At 43.0% G+C, this 22,746-nt stretch overlaps 1 protein-coding gene across 1 annotated transcript in view; it reads right to left on the bottom strand.

Annotated features, from left to right (window-relative positions):
• The window catches only part of LOC107273400 (titin), a 66,888-nt gene that overhangs the window by 37,702 nt on the left and 6,440 nt on the right, over window positions 1-22,746 (bottom strand). Inside the window, 18 exon segments of the mRNA XM_025090729.1 lie at window positions 12-979; window positions 1,657-10,983; window positions 12,796-12,849; window positions 13,232-13,298; window positions 13,387-14,346; window positions 14,436-14,505; window positions 14,596-14,809; window positions 14,871-15,059; window positions 15,137-15,241; window positions 15,499-16,062; window positions 16,119-16,362; window positions 16,394-17,097; window positions 17,388-17,608; window positions 17,684-17,781; window positions 17,862-17,962; window positions 18,041-18,500; window positions 18,584-19,356; window positions 19,707-22,731. Coding sequence (XP_024946497.1) covers window positions 12-979; window positions 1,657-10,983; window positions 12,796-12,849; window positions 13,232-13,298; window positions 13,387-14,346; window positions 14,436-14,505; window positions 14,596-14,809; window positions 14,871-15,059; window positions 15,137-15,241; window positions 15,499-16,062; window positions 16,119-16,362; window positions 16,394-17,097; window positions 17,388-17,608; window positions 17,684-17,781; window positions 17,862-17,962; window positions 18,041-18,500; window positions 18,584-19,356; window positions 19,707-22,731 — 18,144 coding nt within the window.

Raw genomic sequence — 22,746 nt, 5'->3', positions numbered from 1 at the left:
TGCTTCTTGCCCTTCTTTCTGATAATCTTCTTTTTAGTAGTTTTCTTAGGTTTGCCTTCATGAGTGATCTCTTCGGTTACTGTTACCTGTTCCCGGACTTCTTCAGTCTCGGTTGGTGTCTCGAATTGCGTTACTGGAAGTGGTTCAGTTGACTCATCAGGGATGATTTCTTCAACTGGTTTCTCAGTAATGGTGGTTACCGGAGCTTTGCCCTCTTCTTCGACAGTGACCTCTTCAGTCACTTGATGTTTCTTTCCCAGCTTTTTTAGAATCTTCTTTTTAGTAGTCTTCTTAGCTTTTCCCTCTGGAGTGACCTCTTTAGTAATGCTGACTTGTTCACGAATTTCCTCATTCTCGATAGGCGTTTCTTCCGCAAATTCGGACATATCCTCTACGGTTTCATCATCGAGAATATCTTCAATAGGTTTCGTAACTACTGTTGTAATCGGTTCTTTGCCCTCTTCCTCAACCGTAGTTTCTTCAGTAACCTGTCGTTTCTTTCCACGCTTCTTAATAATCTTCTTCTTCACGATCTTTTTATTCTTTCCATCTTGCTGTATATCGATAACTTTTACTTCAATTTTAGTTTCTTCTGGTTTTGGAACCTCTTCCGCCTCTTCAATTCTTGATGGCTTAATTTCTTCTACATCATAAGTGTCGGTTACTTCTTCAATCGGCATAAACTGTTTCTTCGGTATGGTTGGCAGCGCCGATTTTATATCTTCGAGTTCTTCTTCAATCACTACCACGTTATCTTCATTCGGCGACGACGACTTCTTTTTACGAATAATAGTGGTTTTTGTCTTTACAGCCGATGTATCCTCGTCCTTACTTCCACGTCTGAACTTCGTCGTGTACTCTTCGGTGACTTCGGTGTCAGATTCAATAGTCGGTTGCTGTGTTGTATCGGGGTATTCGTGTTTAGTAGTGTGTTGTGTTAATGTTGTGGTGTGTTGTTGCGCTCGTGCTTCTGTTGTTTCTGAAATGTTAGAGAACAGGTGTCGCGTGATTATTGTGTTTTAGTGTTGCGTTGTTTGCTGCTTGCTTGCTTAGTTTGGCTTGGTTTGACTTCTCGATCGAATGTATCTTTACAATTGCCTTGGTAGATCATTGCGACTAGTGCGACTAGAATGAATACACGAACCCCTCATATCTCAATTGTGACATGGCGTAATTGTGATTCGCGTATACCATTCTGTCTCTGGTCTACAAAAATTCTCTACCAAGTCAAAATGGACCGTTATCAGGTGTGGTGTAATGTTGTGTTGTGCGATGTGTTCTGTGTGTTTTGTGATCTGTTGGTGCTGTTGTCTGATAAATGTGATGTTCATATTTCGTGGGTTCTAGACTTACCTTCCAGCTTACCCACTGATCCATTTTGGAATTTACATTTTTTCAGAGAATTCCTAATGGTTACGAAGAAACGATGATTCTATTTTCTATACCAAAGGTCTGCTGCGATTGAATCTTTGACTTGTTTCCTAAATTATAACAGTTGATATACCTGAATTCCAGTCCAAAACTGGAACCTATCCGAAACGTAACCATCTCGTACAGGAATCGCGTAGTTCGTTAGTCGACTGTCATCTAGTCTTTCGTAACGTCACGTCGCGTTCGCACAATACCAGTAGCATCTACCTCTATATAAATACTCACCAACTATTTGTTCCAGGTGGTCAGCCTCGAACGAGACATTGACTAACTTTGAGAAAGGCTTAACAGACTCGGGCATTTCTGACTCTAGTTCACCCGCTGTTTGAAGTTCGGTTACTATCAAGCTATGTTTTATTTCCTCGACTTCCTTGGCCACTTTGGCGCTCGGTTTCTCTACATTAAATTCGGATACTACACCCTCGGGAAGGACTTCGGACTTTACGGCTACTTCACGTCTTACAACATCAGGTTGAGCGCTGACCTCTGTCGGCACGCCCTTTATGACCTCCTTCGATTCCTTCTCATTTGGTGTTACCTGAGTTATCACAAGACTCTCAGTCACTTGGAAGCTCACATCCGCTTGCACGCTGGATATGGCTTTTTCGAGAATCAGATTCGTTTCACTTTCTTGTGTTATTGGCTGAGTCTGCTCGAGACTCTCGAATGGTATCTGCTCTGGAATGATTTTCTTAGATTCCGGTTCTTTCTGTTTTGGAATTTCTTCCGTTATGTTTGAGGTTAGTACCTGAGATGTCTCTGCCGCTTGTCTACCTGATAGATTTGGCTCTGCTATTTGTTTAGTTGGTACCTCTGGACTTGGTAATAAATTCTCCATCTCACTGGAGGTTATTTCGGATACCGAGAGAGATAATAACTCTTCCAAATTTGGTCTTCCTTTCTGGCTTTCCGGTGCCTTTTCTTTTGGTAGTTCTTCCACGTTAGTCACTGTCTCTACCTCGATAGTTTGGGCCACTTTCCTGCTTGACAGGTTCGGCATTGCTCTTTGTCCTTTTGGAACTTCTGCACTTTCTAAAATATTTTCAGTTTCACTCGAAACTACTTCGGATATCGTTACAGAACTCATTTCCTCTAGCTCTGGTATTCCCTTTTGTTCCTCAGGCACTTTGCTCTTTACCAGTTCTTCGACATTGGACACTGTTAGTACTTGAGTGGTCTGTGCTATTTCTCTACCAAAGAGATTAGGCTGTGCCATCTGCTCAGTGGGAACTTCCGGACTTGGCAGTAGTTGTTCAGCTTCATTGGAAACGACCTGAGAAATAGTTAGGGACGTCAGTTCATCCAAACGTGGTTTGATCTTTTGTCCGTCAGGCGCCTTAGGCTTCTCAAGCTCTTCAACATTCGATACTGTCAAGACTTGAGTTGTCTCAGCTATTTCTCTACCAAATAGATTTGGTAGTGCTGTCTTTTCCGTAGGAACTTCAGGAGAAGGAAGCAATTCTTCAGCTTCGTTGGACACTACTTGAGAAACAGTGAGTGACGATAGCTCCTCCAGTCGTGGTTTGCCTTTTTGTTCTTCTGGAAGTTTTGCTTTCTCTAGCTCTTCAACATTCGAGATTGTCAACACTTCAGTGGTCTCTGCTATTTCTCTTCCAAACAGATTTGGCAGTGCTGTCTTTTCGGTAGGAACTTCAGGACTGGGTAATAGCTGTTCAGCTTCGTTAGAAACGACTTGAGAAACTGTAAGCGACTTCAGCTCATCGAGACGTGGTTTGATCTTTTGCTCTTCTGGAGCTTTAGGCTTTTCAAGTTCTTCAACATTCGATACTGTCAAGACTTGAGTTGTCTCAGCTATTTCCCTACCGAATAGATTAGGCTGAGCTGTTTTCTCGGTTGGTACTTCTGGACTGGGAAGCAATTGTTCAGCTTCGTTAGAAACAACCTGAGAAACCGTGAGTGATGTCAGCTCATCTAGACGTGGTCTGATTTTCTGTTCATCAGGAGCTTTAGACTTTTCAAGTTCCTCAACATTTGTTACTGTCAACACCTGGGTAGTCTCAGCTATTTCCCTACCGAACAGATTAGGCTGAGCTGTTTTCTCTGTAGGTACTTCAGGACTGGGTAACAGCTGTTCAGTTTCGCTAGAAACAACCTGAGAAATTGTGAGCGACGTAAGCTCATCGAGACGTGGTTTGATCTTTTGCTCTTCTGGAGCTTTAAGCTTTTCAAGTTCTTCAACATTCGATACTGTCAATATCTGCGTCGTTTCAGCTATTTCTCTACCGAAGAGGTTAGGCTGAGCTGTTTTCTCTGTAGGTACTTCAGGACTGGGTAACAGCTGTTCAGTTTCGCTAGAAACAACCTGAGAAATTGTGAGCGACGTAAGCTCATCGAGACGTGGTTTGATCTTTTGCTCTTCTGGAGCTTTAAGCTTTTCAAGTTCTTCAACATTCGATACTGTCAATATCTGCGTCGTTTCAGCTATTTCTCTACCGAAGAGGTTAGGCTGAGCTGTTTTCTCTGTAGGTACTTCAGGACTGGGTAACAGCTGTTCAGTTTCGCTGGAAACAACCTGAGAAATTGTGAGCGACGTAAGCTCGTCGAGACGTGGTCTGATCTTTTGCTCTTCTGGAGCTTTTGGCTTTTCAAGTTCTTCAACATTCGATACTGTCAATATCTGCGTCGTCTCAGCTATTTCTCTACCGAAGAGATTAGGTTGAGCTGTTTTCTCATTAGGCACTTCGGGACTAGGAAGGAGTTCTTCAGCTTCGTTCGAAATTATTTGAGAAATAGTAAGTGACGCTAATTCATCTACCTTTGGTTTTCCCTTTTGTTCTTCAGGAACTGTAGGTTTTGCAAGTTCTTCGACATTCGCCACGGTGAGTACCTGACTTGTTTCCGCGATTTCTCTGCCGGAAATATTTGGCAGGGCCTTTTGATCTTTTGGTATTTCAAGTTTCGCAAGCACATCTTCAGTCTCGTTAGACACAACTTCAGTTATGGTAACTGAACTCAAACCGTCCCATTGAGGTCGACCTTTCTGTTCTTCGGGTCTAAATTTACCCTCAAAGATTTCTTCACGTTCTCCGACGGTCGTTTCGATATTCGTCACACTTTCTAACGTCGTTTGCGTCAACGTGGCCTGTGATGAAATAAGTTTTTTATCTTCAACATGCCCAATTGTTTGAATCGTCTCTACCTCCGATTTCTCCACACTTTCGAAGACGCTGAATTCAGGTTTGGCTTGCGCTTCCACATGCTTTTGCATTGGAGCAAAAGTATCTTCCTTGTCTTCCGTCACAGTTTCAGATATTTGAAGGGACTTCACTTCCTGAATATCAACACTAGCTGTCTGTGTTGCTGGTTTGAATCTACCTTCGAATGGCTTCTCAGATTCTTCAACCAGACTTTCTGTAACTGTTATACTTTCATAAGGTTCTTGACCTCGAACAGCCTGTTGGGGTGTGAACTTCTCCTCCAACTCTTTTCCAGATGGTATATTAACCTGGGATTCAACCATTGTTGTCTCGATAGAACCATGTTCCATAATGACAGTACTGATAGCTGTTCTCGATTCCATCAACTTCTTATCTTCCAGACTAATTTCAACTTCACCAGACGTAACCTCCGTCACAGAGATACTGTGCCCTTCCTCGAAGGTAGGCACAGCGGAAGTCGCAATTGATTTTGGAAAATCTTGAAAATCTTTTTCTGTTTCCCCCACAGGAACTTCCTCAATAATAACAGGCTCGAATACATCCTGCTTGGGATGAGCTGTGCGCTTGTCACTTTCGAACGGTTCGACGCTTCCTACATTTTGTCCTAAAATTACTTCTTCCTGTTGAGCCACGTCTCTACCAACGTGAGTCAGCTTGACCTGAGCTGTACTTTCCAGATACTTCGTGATGCTAACCTCAACTTCTTTGTCTTCTGCAACCACCTGACTTACCGAAATACTCTTTCCTTCCACGAAGCTGATGTTAACTTGTTTCTCATCGGGTTTGAATTTCCCTTCGAAATCTTTACTGAGCTCTTCAGCAACAGCTTCACTGATGCTCAGACTTTCCAAGGTCGATTGGGTCTCATGAGCTGAAGCTGTGATCGGCTTTGGAATTGACATTTCCTCAACACCTTCTCTCGGGGTGACTTCACTCTGCTCAGCAACTTCTTTGCCTTCGATCGAAGTTTTCGCTGTGCCTTGTTGAGGTCTCTTTGGCTCTGTGAATTCAGATTCGACATCCTGCGTCGTAGTCTCCGTCACTGTTATTGACTTCTCTTCGTCCAAAGTAATTCTCGCTTTGCTCGTTATTGGTTTTACTTCCAATCTATCAATTTCCTTCTCACCAAGTATTTCTTCAGACATTTCAACAGTTTCGAACGGCTTCTGTCCCACGTGAGCTGTGGCTGTTATGGGCTTTATTACTTCAATTTCACCAGTGCCCATACTAGGTATTACTTCGGATTTCTCTGCCACTTCGTGACCAGATACAATCGCAGGTTTTGCAGACTGATCTTTTGGTTTCTTCAGATCATCCAGCGAACCTTCTTTGTTCTCTGTTATTACCTCGGTGACAGTAGTCACGCGCTTCCCTTCTTCAACCGACACAGTAATATCTTTCGTTTCCGGTTTAAATTTACCTTCGAAAGGTTGCTCTTGGTCCTGTGAAATATCCTGAGATACTATCACGCTCTGATACACTTCCTGTGTAGATAACGCCACTTTGGTATCCGGTTTCTGATATTCAACATCTTTGAAGGTGTCTTCGACAACAATGGATGAAGTTTCGGCTATTTCGTGGGTCTGGTTGATGTTTAAAGACGCAACACGTTCTGAAGGTTGTTGTTCCGGGGTATACGTTAATTCTTTATCACCAAGAGTGACCTCAGAGACAGTGACAGTTCTGTCCAATTCGAAATCAACATTTGCGGTCCTGTCTTCCGGTTTTCTATCAGGTACAAAGTTGTCCTCTTTCTCCTGGACAATTGGTTGCGTTTGGACAACTGGAGTGAATGGTATCTGTTCCCTTTTAGCAATGGAAGAAATTGGTTTCTCTTCGGTAAGATTTTCTGTGCTGAAGTCAACGACGTGCTCAGTAGTCTGTGCTACCACGTGGCCACCAGCTAAGGTCTTGTCAGCTGTACGTATTTCCGGAAGTTCTCTGGGTTTGTATAGTTCTTCTTTATCTTCCAATGTGACCGAAGATACTACTATTCCTTGTTCTTCGACCACTGAGAAATCAGCTATGGCTTGCAAAGGCAGTTTGTCCTTTGACAATGGACCTTCAGCTTCCGCAACTTCCGTTACAGATTGAACGATACTTTCCAGTGGCATTTGAGATGGGATAGCTGACGCTGATACTGGTTTCGTTTCTTCTAATTTTTCGGTACTGAAGTCCGGTGTTACTTCAGACTTCTCAGCTATCACGTGTCCCGTGACGTCAACTAACGCGACTCGCTCGGCTGGTTTTTCGGGAACTTCGAAAGTGCTCTCTCTGTCTTCAGTAGTGACTTCCGTTATCGTCACGTTAATATTCTCGCCAATAGTGACATTTGCAGTGTTCGTAGCCAGTGCAGGCTTCTCATGGAATTCTTTTTCTGTTTCAGATACAATAGCTTCCGTCTGGACGATACTTTCGAAAGGCAAACGCTCCTCCTTTGCGACGGCGGATTCTGGCTTCTTAGTGTCCAAATCACCAGGGTGAGTCGCTAGTGTTACTTCAGTCAATTCGGCTACTTTGTGTGCGTCGTAACTCGTTGTGGCTTTTTTACCTTCTACTTCCGGTTTGCCTTCGTACTCCTGCTCCTTGTCCTCTGCTATTGTTTGAGTAACAGTCATGCCAACAACTTCCTCGAATGCCACGCTGACCTTCTTCTCTTCCGGTTTGACAAAGTCTGTTAGAGGCTGTTCAAGGTCTCCAGTCGACGTTTCCGAAGTGATCACGCTATGGAATGTCACGTGGTCAGCACTTGCTGTGGCAGTTTCAGTCGCTTTTGGACTGAACTTAGCAGTATTGTCCTCGGTAACTGTTTCAGTCACTTGGGCGACCCCGTGAGTGGGAACATCAAACGTTGCTAATTTACTTTGAGGCTTTTCAGCTTCTGGTAACTGACTCTCTTTGTCCTCTACGGTGACGGCGGAAACGATCAAACCCTCACCGACCTGGAACTCGAGGTGAGCTCTCTTGTCAGTTGGAAGAATCTCGGAAAACGGCGCTTCGGTTTCTCTGGTGAGCACCTCCTCGGCTATGACACTTTCGAAAGGCAGAAGAGTGGTCTTCGGTTTGACATCTTTGGGAATTTCGGTAGTCAATTCGGAAATTCCGGTATCGGTTAGAATTTCAAATTTAGACGCCACACCTTGAACCTCAAAATCTACAGTGGCTTCGACTGTTTTTGGTTTTACTTGATCTTCCAATTGACCTTCCTTATCTTCAGGCTGCGTCGTTGTGATCTTGATACCTTCGCCCTCTTCGAACGTTACGTCCACTGTTTTACTTTCCGGTTTAATGTCCATCTCCAATGGAGCTTCTTTCTCCGAAACGGATGTTTCCGAATGTTGAACGATTTCCAGGCCTTCTTGTTTTTGAGTTGCACTCGCGGATTTTGGTTTTACTTCCGCTAGCTCGTCTACGTTGTTGGCTATGATGGTTTCTTGGGTTTGGGCCACTTCGTGACCAGAAATTAAATCTACGACGACTGTACGTTCTTTTGGTTTTTCTTCGACAGTGAGAACGTTTTCCTTGAGTTCGCTGACAACTTCAGTCACTGTCAAATTTTCAGTGGTAGTCATATTGACGTCAGCATTTTGACTCAAAGGCTTCACGTCGTCTTCTCTAGGCTTCTCCACTTCACCAATGTGCGTTTCAGTAATTATCAATTCCTCAAATGCCTCTTGCTTCTCAAAAGCTTTCGTGCTCCTTGGCTGTTCGATACTCATCTTTCCAGTACTGTCTTCGATTACTGTTTCTGATTTGACAGCTATAGGGTGTCCTGTGAATGACGTTTGGGCCGTGAAGTCCTGAGGCTTCGTTTCAGGCGTGTAGATGTTCTCAGCATCGTGAGTCAGTACTTCTAGGACTGTTGCACCTGGTTTCGCTTCGGAATATTCGACGTTAGCGGTTTTCTGATCAGGTTTGACATCAGCTTGGTAGATATCTTCCTTTTCGGCAATTTCCTGAAGGTTCACAGTTATGCTCTCCAGTGGAAGTTGCGTCTGTATCGCTGTTCCCCTGGTAGGCTTCTCTTCAGGAACTTCACCAGTTGGTGACTCAGTTCTGACCTCCTCGTGGGTTGCGGCGACCTGCGTCGCGAATTCCGTAGTTGCAAAAACCTCTTTGGCTTGGGTAACCTCCGCGTATTCTGTTTCTTTCTCAGTAACCACGACCTCGGTTGTGTGCACACCTTCTATCTCATTCAGGGCAACTTCAGCTACCTTGAAGTCCGGTACCTTGTCTTTTTCTACAGGCGCAAGACCTTCCGCAGGAACAGTCTCGTCCACTACGGTTTCCTGAAGATTTGTTTGCTTTACTTTGGCCTTCGCCATGGATGGCAGATCCTTGGTGATGTCGCTAAGGTTATCATCGGGTTGAGTTTCTTCTACCTGAAGAGACTGTACCGGTTGTGTTGGTACTGCCTTTCCTTTGTGACTCTCTGGTAAATCATACACCTGTAATTCGCCCTCCTTTTCTACCGAAGTAGTTTGGAAAACTTCAACTCCCTTGATCGCTTTGTAGGAAGTCTCGATAGTTTGTTCATCCGGTCTAACGGCGTCCTTCATTTCGTCTTCGCGATCATGAATGAGAGTTTCCTCTATAATTTTGGCCTCGCTCAACTGAACCGACACGGTACTGCTTTCAGTGACGAACTTCAGACTGTCCTTGAATTCCGCTGGATAGTCAGCTGTTTGAACCTCTGAAACTTCAAAGTATTCTTCCGGTCTGACTGAAGTCTCTGCAAGCGCAGCGAGTGGTTTCTTATCAGGACTGTATTCGCCTTCGGACTCCTGTATGATCAAAGCCGACACGGAACCAACTTCCAATGGGAAAATTGAAGTGTCAGCCATCTTCGTAGTGGGCTTCTCATCTGGTTTGTACTCACGTTCTTTTTCCGAAGTGACAGTCTCAAGAGTAACGACTGAGGTTTGCTCAACGATATTAAGGTCAGCCGTGACCTTCTTACTCTCCTCAACAGTGAGTGCCGATTCGTGATGTTGAGAATCAACAGTCGACACAGTGATACTTTCAAGCAAGTTGACATTACTTTCAGCAGTGAACGAATCAACTTTACGATCAGGCGCGAACACACCTTCGCTCTCTTGCACAGGTTGTTCGCGAACAATGGCGGCTTCTCCGGTTGAAATACCAACCTGTGCCTGTTGACTAGGTGGCATCCGTCCCGGTACGTATTCACCTTCTTTCTCCGGCGCCTGCATCACTTCAGTGATTGTTTGCTGTTGCGATATCACCGATTGCGTAGCCACTTCAGTGGGTACAATCAGTTCCGGATAATACTTACCAGGCTTGTCCTCCGCAAGGACTTCCTCGACTATCAAAGATTCCTTCGAGGTTATGTTCACTCTTGGTTTCGTTGCTATAGTCTTTAGAGGTTCAAGCTTCTCTTCAACCAGACCTTCCTGGACCTCGTACACCGATAATCCTACCTGAGGCAGGACCGTGTCCTCAGCCTTGGCTGTTCGCGGAGTGACAAAGTCTTCCGTCGGAACTTCATTCTGATTTACATTTGTCTCGTACACTGTTGTTGCTTCCTGAAGAGTTACAGAGACCTCAGCCTTCTTCGAGGTATCAGACTTAACAGTTAGACTAGACGTGGAAGAATCTACAAGGGTCTCGCTGACAATGAGACTCTCTGACGGTACGAAGGCGGGTCTCGCCTCGTAGGACGTCGGCTTAAACGTATCGGAAAATTCGCCAGTAACACTTTGCGCTGTGGTTTCCGTGGTGGAATAGGGTTCTACAGGGGAAATGGTTACGGAAGCCCGATGGGAATCTGGTTTCAGTTCCGAAATATCATCGATCTCCTTTTCCTGAACCGGTACTATTTGTTCCGTAAGAGCGTTCACGGTATCGACCGTGACTCTAGCCGTTTCCGCATCCGGTTTACCCGGTGCCGTCTCGGCTGCCTGACCCAGCGGGATGACCTCATGCAACTGACTGGAGACATTTAGAGCGACCGAAGGTACCGATCTATCCTGAACAGTAACGAACTCCTCGATTTCCTCAAATTCTAAATCGTCCTCCCCGATATCCGATTTTCTCGGTTTCATTATTTTCCTAATCCTACGCTGCTTCTCTAACGTTACTTCCTGCTCGATATCCTTCTCTAATTCTCTACGTTTCTTTTGGCTACGAGTCAGTCTGCCCTTCGAGTCTTTCTCAACGACAATGATCTCTTCCTCTTGTACCAGGGTGTCCTGGGGCTGCTGGGGTTGTTCGTCATCCTTGATCAACTCTACAACCTGAACCCCCTCGACCCTATCCTCCGTGGTATCCTCAATACGAGGCTGATCCTTTGGTTTCCTATCTTTGCGTTTGATTTGCAGTGTTGTGTGTGCCTGCCGTATGTCCTCGTATTCTGTGGAAAGTATGTGAGAATTCTCGTGTCAGAGATTATTGTGCTACGTGTACTTAGAATATAATCGTGAAGGTGGTATAGGCACTCTTAATGACAATGCGGTGCAGTGCGATATGCGATACGAATACCAGATCAGAATTTTTATCGCTCGCTTTCGCACTATTAATTTAACAATCAATCGTGCTCATTCACTCTCTCTCTCTCTCTCTCTCTCTTCCGACCGTTCTCTCTCATTCTTTTTTTCTCTTCAGACTCAATTTCATCTTAGCGCATGCGACGAGTGCGCGCAACGCAGATGTTTTTGCTAAGGAACATCGTGCTAACATGAAAGGGAAATAAATAAATAAACGAATGATAGTGGTAAAGTAAAGTAAAGAAACAGGACGTAAAAAAAATAAAACCTACAAAATTGGACAAATACAAAACAGTTACTGTACGTGTACGTGTATGCGTCACGGGCGGACTGGTGTAACATTGGTTTGTGTTTTTTCTTAACGCTGGACAAGTTTTTAAGTGTCACAGGTATATTACGAATCCGAGAGTACCGTGTCATCGTTATCAATTATTTTGAAAGAATCAGATATTTTTTCGTAATTTATTATGATTTATTATAACAACGAAGAACGAACATATTTTGTGCTTGTTAATTTATACTTTGGATGAAAATTTTTTCTTTCTCACGTCATGACGTTTACTTTGACACTGTACTTTCTTTGACAAAGTGTTTCAGAATGTTGTGTAGTAGTGTCAGTCGCATGCAATGGCATCCGATAAGTGTGAATAACGTGAGTGTTGATAAGTGTGGAACAAGTGTGTGCGGTCAAAATAATGAACACTTATAAGAAGTCAAACCAACATGGACAACAAAAATAAAAGTAAATAATCTATACGGAATAACGTGAGGTATTGAGGTATCAAGAATGTTGTGTTACTGCACTTTGTCATTTACGTGGTAGGGGACTGGCAATCAGGTAAGTGACACGACACGTGGATAATCGTGTAAATTCAGGGGTTACGCTCGTTGAGGGTTCTACACGTGTATAAAGCAAGTGCAAACACTTTGTTCATTAATGATAAAGTTTTATACAAATAATTGAATAATTTATAAAGGTCGATGGTAAAGATGATATTTAAGTTTGTTACCAATATTATTATTGGCTATGTTTTTTCATCGTTTACCATGGCTCTGCTTTGTTTTAGTAATTTCACATGTGCAATAATTATTGACAGTCACGAAAAATATATTTTGTTGGCAGGCGTGCCGGGGTAAAGCTTAAGCGTAGCTTATACTTACATACCTAAACAAATCTGCAATGCGAAGCTCAAAGGTAATCATACTCCTTCAAAAGCTGGAGTAGAAAGTGCTTACAGAGACAAAAAAAAAATTAGAAAAATTTGCGAAATTTTAACTGGCGAATTTTCAGATATTCGCGCATTGAAAGCATAGCGGCTTAAGCGGTAAAAAAATTCTCACACTGTCAGTCTCATTTGATCAAGAAAGCTTCATGCATCTGAAAGAATATAAAAAATACAACCACATAGAATTCGTTAAAGCTATAGCAGTGCCATAGAAGTTTTCAATGTGGCTTTCTGAAATGCGAAGAATGAAATTGCAAGAGAATCATTTTTTTTTTTTGAAAATATATTATCGCCACGGTTACGTCCAGGCGACGTATAAATATATTGCATGCTGGTTAGAGCCAATTTGTTTCCTGGAATTTTGATCCTTTGATTAAATTTTTCTAGAGCCTTTGATCGTACGAAATTTAATTTATCAAATTGATCCATGCATCGTAACGTGATGTCTCAAACCTTTTATTTCTTGAACATCCTGTACTCGAACAGCCTTCGTTTCTTCTTGTCTTTCTGTAAAAATAAAAGAACAGCGTATCTTCTCGTTCGCGAAAGCTTTTCAAAGGGTTACGTAAAACACAATACACAAGCAATCGCACATATCGTAAAATATTATTTTATTTTCACACACAATATTACATTGCACAAAGAGACAGAACAAAAAAATAATAACGACAGATTCTTTCTATTATACATACAACAAGGCCATGCTCATTTGCAGTAGAGGTAGAAAATAATGGTATCGATATATTTACAAAGAAACAAAAAAATTTACAAAAATCTCAGCCACGCAAGCGCACTCGACAAAGCTTTTTTTTTTCAAAATTTTATTTCATTCATCGTCTTGAAGATGCTCTTTGGGCTTGCAATGCCACCTCACACGTTACAAACTTACCCAACACGTGGACTTCTCTCTTCTGGGTAATCTCTACGTTCTCAGTAAATCGTTGTTCGGTATCGACCTATGAAAAGGAAAGAAAGTCTCTAATGAAAAAATGTCAAAAAAAGAAACGGATTTCTGAAATGAACTTCAAAATTCGATATCTCTACCTCAGTGGGTTCTGCGACCTCCCAAGCATGTGGCCGGAAGTCTTCCGGAGCGAAGTGGGTGATGACCTCTTCAACAGTGGCATGTTCGAGTTCCACCATCCTCATGAAGGCCCTGAAGCCAACAGTAGCAGCAACGACACTTTCATCCGTAGTTGTTTCCTCAGTGAGTACTTGAGAAATAAGAGGACCATGACCTTCCCTCTCAACCAGCTGAACAAGAGCATTCTGAGCATCCGGTGTCCTCAGAGCCGGGAACTTATCAGTCTTATAGAGGCTCTCGTTGATCTCGTTAACGGAAACGCCTTGGCGCACCAGGTAGCCAATAGTCGCCAGTTCTTGCAAAGGCAACTCGCCAGGACCGAATTCCTTCGCGTTCAGGACGTCCAGGATCTCTTCGACCTCCCTCGCTATGTTCTCCTTCTGTTCCTCGATTATTTGTTCAACCGTCACTTCCGTGACCGTCGCCCTCTCTTCGACCGGTGCCTTCTTCTCCGGCTTCGCGCGCTTCCGCTTCGGCTTCTCCTCTAGTGGCGCCACTGTCTCGCTTGGTAATTCGCTAATTTCCAGAATCTCCTCTGCTCTTTGTTCCTTAACGATTTCTTGACTCTCGCGCTGTACTTGGGTCACGGATTCGCGAAGCGTAGCGGTTTTCTTCGATTTCTTCTTCTTTATCTCCTGAACGCCACGTTCCGAACGCACTTCGGAAACTGAGACGGTTTCCAAGGTCTCCGAAGTCATCTGGGCCTGATCTATTCTTGATTCTACCAGGAATTCTCCGGTGGTATCTTCTGTCGTTACTTGCGAAATCACCACACTTTCCTGTTCTTCGACTACCGGTTTTGCCCGCTTTTCCTTCTTCGGTACGATTTCCTTTGGTTTGTCGTCGATCTTCTTCAAAGAAGCTGTGGTTTCCGTTAGGACTGGTTCCTGGATGGGAATTACTCTTGTTGCCTGCGACGGCTGTAATTTTGGAAAAAAAATTATTCAATACTTGATTCTCGAATTTCTATCAGTCAATAAGATTTTCATGTTTCATGAGGTATACAAACCTCTTCCGGTTTCTCTTCGATGGCTTCGATCGTCTCGAGCACTTGAGTTTCTTCAACGTCCACAATTTTTCTGAAACGAAAAATCGAAATTATGTTGACAATTGTTTCGGGGTGCTTAGAATTATTGTGTTTGGATATTGTTTAAAGAAAATCTATTAACTTTTCTTCTGGTTCTTCTTTCGGAATACCCTTCTCCTCGTGGATTTCGGTTTTCTCCACCTTGACGCGCTCTCCCTTTATCTTTTCTTTGGTTTCCTTAGCTTTCTTCACATCTGCCTTCTTCTTCTTCTCTGGCTTTTTAACTTCTAATTTTTCTTCAACCTTCTCCGTCGGCTTTTCTTTCTTTCGCGGTTTCTTCGAATCGCCCGCAGTATCTGCAATGTTTAATTGGTATTTTTTAATATGAAATTAAAATCAAAATATTTTGATACTCACCGCTCACGTGCAATTTTGCCTTAGTGATGGCTAAGCCAATGTCACTGGTAGCTTTGCATACGTAGGTCGCGTCATCTTCTTCAGTAACATGTTTGATCGTCAATGTCGTCTTCTTCTCGGCATCGAAAATCCGTACTTTTGTGTTTTCCGTGTTGCTGATGAGTTTATCATTTTTGTACCAAACAACATCTGAAATAGATTCGTCAGAATAATTCGAATGACGTAATTCCATTACCATTAAATCAATGATTAACAATTTACAATACCTGGCGCAGGATTTCCGGAGTATGTACATTCAAATACTGCGGGTTCTCCCTCCTTTACATAAATCGCTGTAATTTCTTGAATGAATCGTGGTACGGATTGCGTGGCTAAAATTAATAAATAAAATTCATAAAACTCTCGTATCAAAAAATATTTTTCCAAACAGATCACTCGATCTTAAATCTACCAGCTTACCTGATCTTCGTGTTGGTCGTTGCGTGGCTCATGCGACCCGGTTGTCAGTAATCTGATTAGACGAATAGCACACATAACACCGTGCAAGATTATTATTAATAAATCAAAAATAAACGTAAATCAAAAATATTTATATCGTTACTATAATTTGTTAGTTCAAAAAAAATACCTGACATGGTGCCCCTCTCATCGTCGCTTTGGTGTTCTCCATAAGAAATCTCAGACTGGGAAATATTTCCGGCCAGCCCAAGATTTCCGCTGCATTGACTTTCCAGAAGGAGAAATTCTTGCAATTCCTCCTGACTGTCCGCCGTGTGCAATTGCTGAAATGCCTCGAGCTCGATTTCGCGTGGCTCCAGTGGATACATTTTTGGATCCATAAGATTTTTGTATCGATCGTTCGCTCTTTTGAGGACCGGTATCCGCGATTTTGGATACGTGTGATATTTTCTACTGGGATCGTAATCTCTCTCCTCTATATCCGAATATTCTCTTCTCTGTGTAGAAAACTTCATCTTTGGTTTGTAGTACTTCGAATCCGATCGACTCTGGCTGCTGCTGCTGGTTGAAGCTTCGCTGTTCTCTTCGATTGGCGAGAGGTAAAAACCAGTTTCCGAAGTATCCGTCAGACCTTGATAATTTCTGTGGTCCAATTCCGAACTGCAAGAATCTGCCTGGATCTCATGTTTTTCAGTTTTCCTTTCAGACTTCGGTGGTGGAAATTCACTGAAGTCTAAGACAATTTTTTGCTTTGTCTTGTCTGTTGTGGATCCTTTGGATTTTCTAGACACTTCCGGTTTTGATCTTGTAGGCGAATACGTTTGGACCTTAACTCGCGAATCTTTCGAAATTCCTTGAGGTCTTCTGGGTGGACTTGGAGACTGTGACTTTGACCTTGATTCTTTAGACAGTCTCTCTCTGTCTCTGGTAGGCGAAGGCGATTCCGATTTGACCTCTGTAACTTTTTCTCTGACTCTCTGGTGCGTCCTAGTCGGCGATGAAGATGCTGGCTTCTCAGTGACACCTCTCGACGTGACTTTTCCTATCTTACCGGTTTCTTTTATTTTTCCAGAAATCGACCATTTTTCAGAAACATCCTTTTTGCTCAAATTGCCCTTTTCCCTTTTTTGCACAGTCGACGCGACATTGCGCAATCTTTTTTCAGGACTAGGGGAACGCGACACTTGTCGCTGAACGATCGACGATCTCTCTGGGGATGAAGATTTTTCTAATGATTTTTTACAAATTTTCATTTTTTCAGAAACCCCCTTTCGTCTCTCCTGCGAGTATCCCAAGGTAGATTTTCTTTCTACGGTTTTTGTTCTAGCTACCGATTTTTTTTCAGAACTCTTCACAGAACCTTCTCTCTTCGGTACGACCTGTTTTCCGGTTTCTAGCAAATCCACTGGGCAGACTTCATCATGGTGAGAGTCATCGGTATCAAATCTATCACGTGTCAAATAGAATTCAGTAGGAACGTTGAACTCGGTGACCTCTTCGTGAACTCGCCTCTCCTCATCGATGTTCATCAGAGTCTTAGTCGACGAGAATTCGCTAACCATCGTCGAACTGTCTTTCTGCGATGGCGACTCTTCGTCTCTGATCGCTCGCTCGTCCAGACTGTCAGTTGAAAAGCTGCACGTTCGCACACTCAGCATGCTACACCGAGATGCCAGAATCTCATCGTTCTTACCTCGCAGAGCCTCCTGCATCTCCTCCATCTGCGTGACCCATTCTGGCTTTCTGTAGTCCTTCGTTCCGAGGATACCTGAGAAGCAGGCGATCATTTTTAAGGACACGTATAAACGATTTCTTTAATCTAAACAAAACTTTTCTAAGAGTCATCAGTATTCGAGTTAGTTGATATGTGATCTTAACCTAGAAACATGTCGTGTTTAGTGTGAAGCGAATGAAGGATGGAAAAAAGGGTTCTTTTTTTATTGGAATATTGACGAAGTGCCCTGTCGACGCTGCCTGAAAAGAACTCGATCAATTTATTAGAGATATTTTTAAAAAAATAATTGTCTATCTCAATATCACTTGTTTCGCATCGTTTACCTTCTACCGATAGGTAGGTAGTCGTCGTGGATACTCCCAGGGGATTGTGTGCCTCGAAGACAATCTCCCCTGTGTCGTCGGGATAAGTTTCGGCAATTGTCAGCACCGAGGTGCCATCATCGAATTCCTCGATTTGGAATTCCTGGGATGGAATTATCTCCACTCCCTGTTTTATCCACTTTCCTTGTGGCTTGGGTTTACCCTTGACCTTTACCTCCAGTCTGAATTACCATTGAAGCATTGTGTTAATTTTTTTTCAACATTTTTTTTTTTTCAATTCAATCGAATTTTCTTACCTGGTTAATTCGCCATCTTTAGTAGGAACTAACTGAGGAAGCTTTCTGACAATTTCCGGCGCAGATTCCTCTGTGTCGGTGTCGGACAAGGGTGTCTCCTAAATACGAAGTACGGTTTAAGGGAAAATTCATATCTTTTATATAACGTAGCTCTGGAAGTAGGGAACGGTGTACCAACCTTTGGAGACAAAAGATCCTCTTCCGAGCCACTTTGTCCTGTGATCAAGGACGTAGCAACGATCGACGATGCGATTTCTGAGTCCGGTACGTACTCGTATGCTGGGTTTTAAAACAATCATCATTAATTGACAACTTCAAATTGGAATGTCTGATGGAAACATTCTGAATTTTGAATACCTTCTACAACGAGCGAAGTTGTGCATACTGCTTCTCCAACAGGATTGACTGCCTGGCAAGTATACTCTCCAGCATCTTCTGGGAATACTTCACTGATAGCTAAACTGCAGACACCTTCGGAGTCCTGGAGGATCGTGATCTCCTTTCCTTCCTTTATCGGTTTTTTATCGTGGAACCATTCAACCCTGGGAATTGGTTTTCCTTGGACGACGCAAGTCAGGTTGACACTTTCACCATCCATCACTCGGACTGGTGACATCTTCTTTATGAAAGTGGGTGATACCAGTTCTACAGTCTCTTCCCAAGGTACATCAAGAAGATTAACTGTTGCCGTACAGGTGACCGAACCTGCGACGTTTTCAGCGCGGCAGGTATAGGTTCCAGCGAATTCAGGAACGATTTCTTTCACCAAAAGAACCGATCGGTTTTCTTTGGTTACTATTCTGAGCTCGGGCGATGACTGAAATTAATGATGAAACTTTTTTATTGGGATTTTTCTAAATTTAATGAGATACAGTTTTTTTTATTGAAAATATGCGATACCTTGAGTGGGTGGTTTTCATGGAACCACTGGAATGATGCTGTGGGGTAAGAATCTACCGTTGCCTCCATAATCACAACTTCACCTTCAGCTACCACTTGGGGCTGAAGTGGTTCGATGAACCTGGGGGCCTTAACCTCGTCGGTAGTTTCTTCAGGTCCCTTCACGGCGACGGAACCTGAACTTCTGGCTTCACCTGCAGGATTCTGCACCCTGATCTCGTACTTGCCGCTATCCTTCTTAGTAGCATCCGGAATGATCAGTTCGGTAGTATTCTCAAAGACCTTAATGATCTTTTTGTCGGATGGTTTTATTTCGGTTCCATTTCTGTACCACTTGACATCAGGCGCTGGTTTTCCTTCGAATTCAGCAGTGAGAACCAAAGGCTTTCCTTTTTCTGCTACTAAGGCAGGAAGTGGTTTTGTGATTTTCGGTGCACGCAGTACTTCCGGTTTGGAAACCACAACTGCGTTGCTGATCAGAAGATTCGCTCTACACTCGGCGCGTCCGAATTTGTTAAGAGCGCGAACCCGATAAATTGTTTCGTCTTCAGGAGTTGGTTCCAGGATCGTCAGTTTGGATTCTCCTGTTTCAGGGTTGAATGTAATCTCAGTACCCTTCTTTGGCTTCACTTCCTTATCTCCTCGGTACCACTTCACTTCCGGTGCAGGTATACCAGTTACAATGCATTCCAAAGTAGCTGGTTTGTGTTCTTCGACCATTAACGGTTTAATTGGTGTGATGAAGTGCGGAGCGACTCCTTCCTCTTCTTTTTCTGCGATTAGCAAATCATTATTAACGTATGAACCATCAACAACTTTCTAATGACACGACCATCTACAATGATCCACTAATTCATACAAGCAATCACGTTGCTGAAAGCGTATTAAAAATTTCCTTGCAACCTAAATAAAAAAAAATAGTGTAAAAAGCCTCTCGACGATCCTTAAAAATAAAGTGTAGGACTATTTGTGTGAAAACAGTACCTAGTTGGCACTGGGACATTTTTAATTAAAACAGCATTATCAAACCCATTATCAAGATCGCTAATTAAAAAAAAAAGAAAAATGAAGACACGACGAATAGCACACACAGCAGGCAGGACGCAGCGTCCATTGGTCCTACCGAAAATGACGAGGTTCACAGTGGAGGTGGCGACTCCTGCAGGATTGGACGCTCTACAGGAATACATGCCGACATCCTCCTCCTTGACGTTCGTCACTTCCAGGGTGGCTGTGGTCTCCACGACTGTCATGATGTATTTCTCGCTGGCGTGAAGCTCCTGTTCGTTTCTGTACCAAGAGACTTCGGGGAAAGGATTACCGATCACCGTGCAGGTAAATTTAGCTGGCTTATCAGGCTCGGCGATGACTGGTTGTAACTTTTGGATAAAACGTGGCGCGACTTTCTTATCCTTATCAATAATTGATATCTCCACTTGGGCGCGCTGCCTACGTTTTCGCTTGTCTTTCCGATCTTCCACTTGCTTCACTTCCTCCTGGACGACCTCCTCTACGTCCTGGCGTTTCTTTGAAATTATGCTTATGTCCGATTGGCGAACATCTTCGACTTCTTCGATCACCTTGTCATCAATTATTTCAATCGCTTTCGTGTCTATCTTTACGCTCTTCTTCTTTCCAATCTTTACCTCCTGGACGGATTTTGTTGTCTCTTCGACAATATCTTCAGTCACTTCCGCTACGACAGGTTGAAGCTGTTCTTCTTCTGGTTTTATTTCAGATACTTGTAACTCTTCCGGTTTACCGGGCTTTGGCTTTTTCTCTTTTCGTTTTGGTTTTAGCGTGACCTCTTCACGCTCTTCAGGCTTTTCAGGTTGTTCAGGCTGTTCTTCTAACTTTATTGGTTCAGGTTGAATCTCTTCTAGTACTTCTTCTTGGACGGATTTCTTTGGAATTGGCTTCAAGTGGACCTCTTCCTTTGTTTCAGGTTCAGGCGCTTTGCCTCTCTTTATTGGTTTCAGTTTTATCTGTTCAGGCTTCTCTTCTTCCGGCTGGATTTTCTTTCCTGGTTTAAGAGGCAACTCTTCTTCTACCTTCTCTTCTGGAGTCGGTTTCTCCACAGGTTTCAGGACAATCTCTTCCTTTTCTTCTTCCGGCTTCTTTGGTTTCCTTTTGCCCTTTCTCCATGATATTTCCTGTGTTTCAGTTATTTCTTCTTCTACCGGTTTTTCTGGTTGTGGAACTACTTCTTCTTCTGGTTTTTCTTTTTCTTCTGGCACTTTCTTTGGAATAGGTTTCAGGTGAACCTCTTCCTTTTCCTCTTCCGGTTTCTTTGGCTTCCTCTTGCCCTTTCTCCACGATATTTCCTCTGTTTCGGTTATTTCTTTTTCTACAAGTTTCTCTGGTTGTAAAACTTGTTCTTCCTGTGGCTTTTCTTTCTCTTCCGGTGTTTTCTTTGGAATAGGTTTCAGATGCACCTCTTCCTTTTCCTCTTCCGGTTTCTTTGGCTTCCTCTTGCCCTTTCTCCACGATATTTCCTCTGTTTCGGTTATTTCTTTTTCTACAAGTTTCTCTGGTTGTAAAACTTGTTCTTCCTGTGGCTTTTCTTTCTCTTCCGGTGTTTTCTTTGGAATAGGTTTCAGATGTACCTCTTCCTTTTCATCTTCCGGCTTCTTTGGTTTCCTTTTGCCCTTTCTCCATGATATTTCCTCTGTTTCAGTTATTTCTTCTTCTACGGGTTTTTCTGGTTGTGGAACTACTTCTTCTTCTGGTTTTTCTTCTCCTTCTGGCACTTTCTTTGGAACAGGTTTCAGGTGAACCTCTTCCTTTTCTTCTTCTGGTTTCTTTGGCTTTCTCTTGCCCTTTCTCCAAGATACTTCAGGTGTTTCAGTTGTCTCTTCCGTAATTTTGTCATCAGTAACTTTCTCTGGTTGGACAACTTTTTCTTCTTGTGGCTTTTCTTTCTCTTCCGGTATCTTCTTTGGAATAGGTTTCAGGTGTACCTCTTCCTTTTCCTCTTCCGGTTTCTTTGGCTTCCTCTTGCCCTTTCTCCATGATATTTCCTCCGTTTCGGTTATTTCTTTTTCCACAGGTTTCTCTGGTTGTAAAACTTGTTCTTCCTGTGGCTTCTCTTTCTCTTCCGGTACCTTCTTTGGAACAGGTTTCAGATGTACCTCTTCCTTTTCTTCTTCTGGTTTCTTTGGCTTCCTCTTGCCCTTCCTCAATGAAACTTCCTCCGTTTCCGTTACTTCCTCCTCAGGACGTTTCTCTGGTCGTAGAATTTCCTCTACCTTTGGTTTCTCCTTTTCTTCGGGTGTTTTCTTTGGAATAGGTTTCAGATGTACCTCTTCCTTTTCATCTTCCGGCTTCTTTGGTTTCCTTTTGCCCTTTCTCCATGATATTTCCTCTGTTTCAGTTATTTCTTCTTCTACGGGTTTTTCTGGTTGTGGAACTACTTCTTCTTCTGGTTTTTCTTCTCCTTCTGGCACTTTCTTTGGAACAGGTTTCAGGTGAACCTCTTCCTTTTCTTCTTCTGGTTTCTTTGGCTTTCTCTTGCCCTTTCTCCAAGATACTTCAGGTGTTTCAGTTGTCTCTTCCGTAATTTTGTCATCAGTAACTTTCTCTGGTTGGACAACTTTTTCTTCTTGTGGCTTTTCTTTCTCTTCCGGTATCTTCTTTGGAATAGGTTTCAGGTGTACCTCTTCCTTTTCCTCTTCCGGTTTCTTTGGCTTCCTCTTGCCCTTTCTCCATGATATTTCCTCCGTTTCGGTTATTTCTTTTTCCACAGGTTTCTCTGGTTGTAAAACTTGTTCTTCCTGTGGCTTCTCTTTCTCTTCCGGTACCTTCTTTGGAATAGGTTTCAGATGCACCTCTTCCTTTTCCTCTTCCGGTTTCTTTGGCTTCCTCTTGCCCTTTCTCCACGATATTTCCTCTGTTTCGGTTATTTCTTCCTCTACAGGTTTTTCAGGTTGTAAAACTTGTTCTTCCTGTGGCTTCTCTTTCTCTTCCGGTACCTTCTTTGGAACAGGTTTCAGATGTACCTCTTCCTTTTCTTCTTCCGGCTTCTTTGGTTTCCTTTTGCCCTTTCTCCATGATATTTCCTGTGTTTCAGTTATTTCTTCTTCTACCGGTTTTTCTGGTTGTGGAACTACTTCTTCTTCTGGTTTTTCTTCTCCTTCTGGCACTTTCTTTGGAACAGGTTTCAG

This window comes from Cephus cinctus, unplaced genomic scaffold (assembly GCF_000341935.2).
Source record: "Cephus cinctus unplaced genomic scaffold, Ccin1 Ccin1_scaffold1588, whole genome shotgun sequence".
Taxonomy (NCBI): domain Eukaryota; kingdom Metazoa; phylum Arthropoda; class Insecta; order Hymenoptera; family Cephidae; genus Cephus; species Cephus cinctus.
Note: the sequence above shows the minus strand (reverse complement) of the source record. Positions and strands in the feature narration are given on the sequence as shown.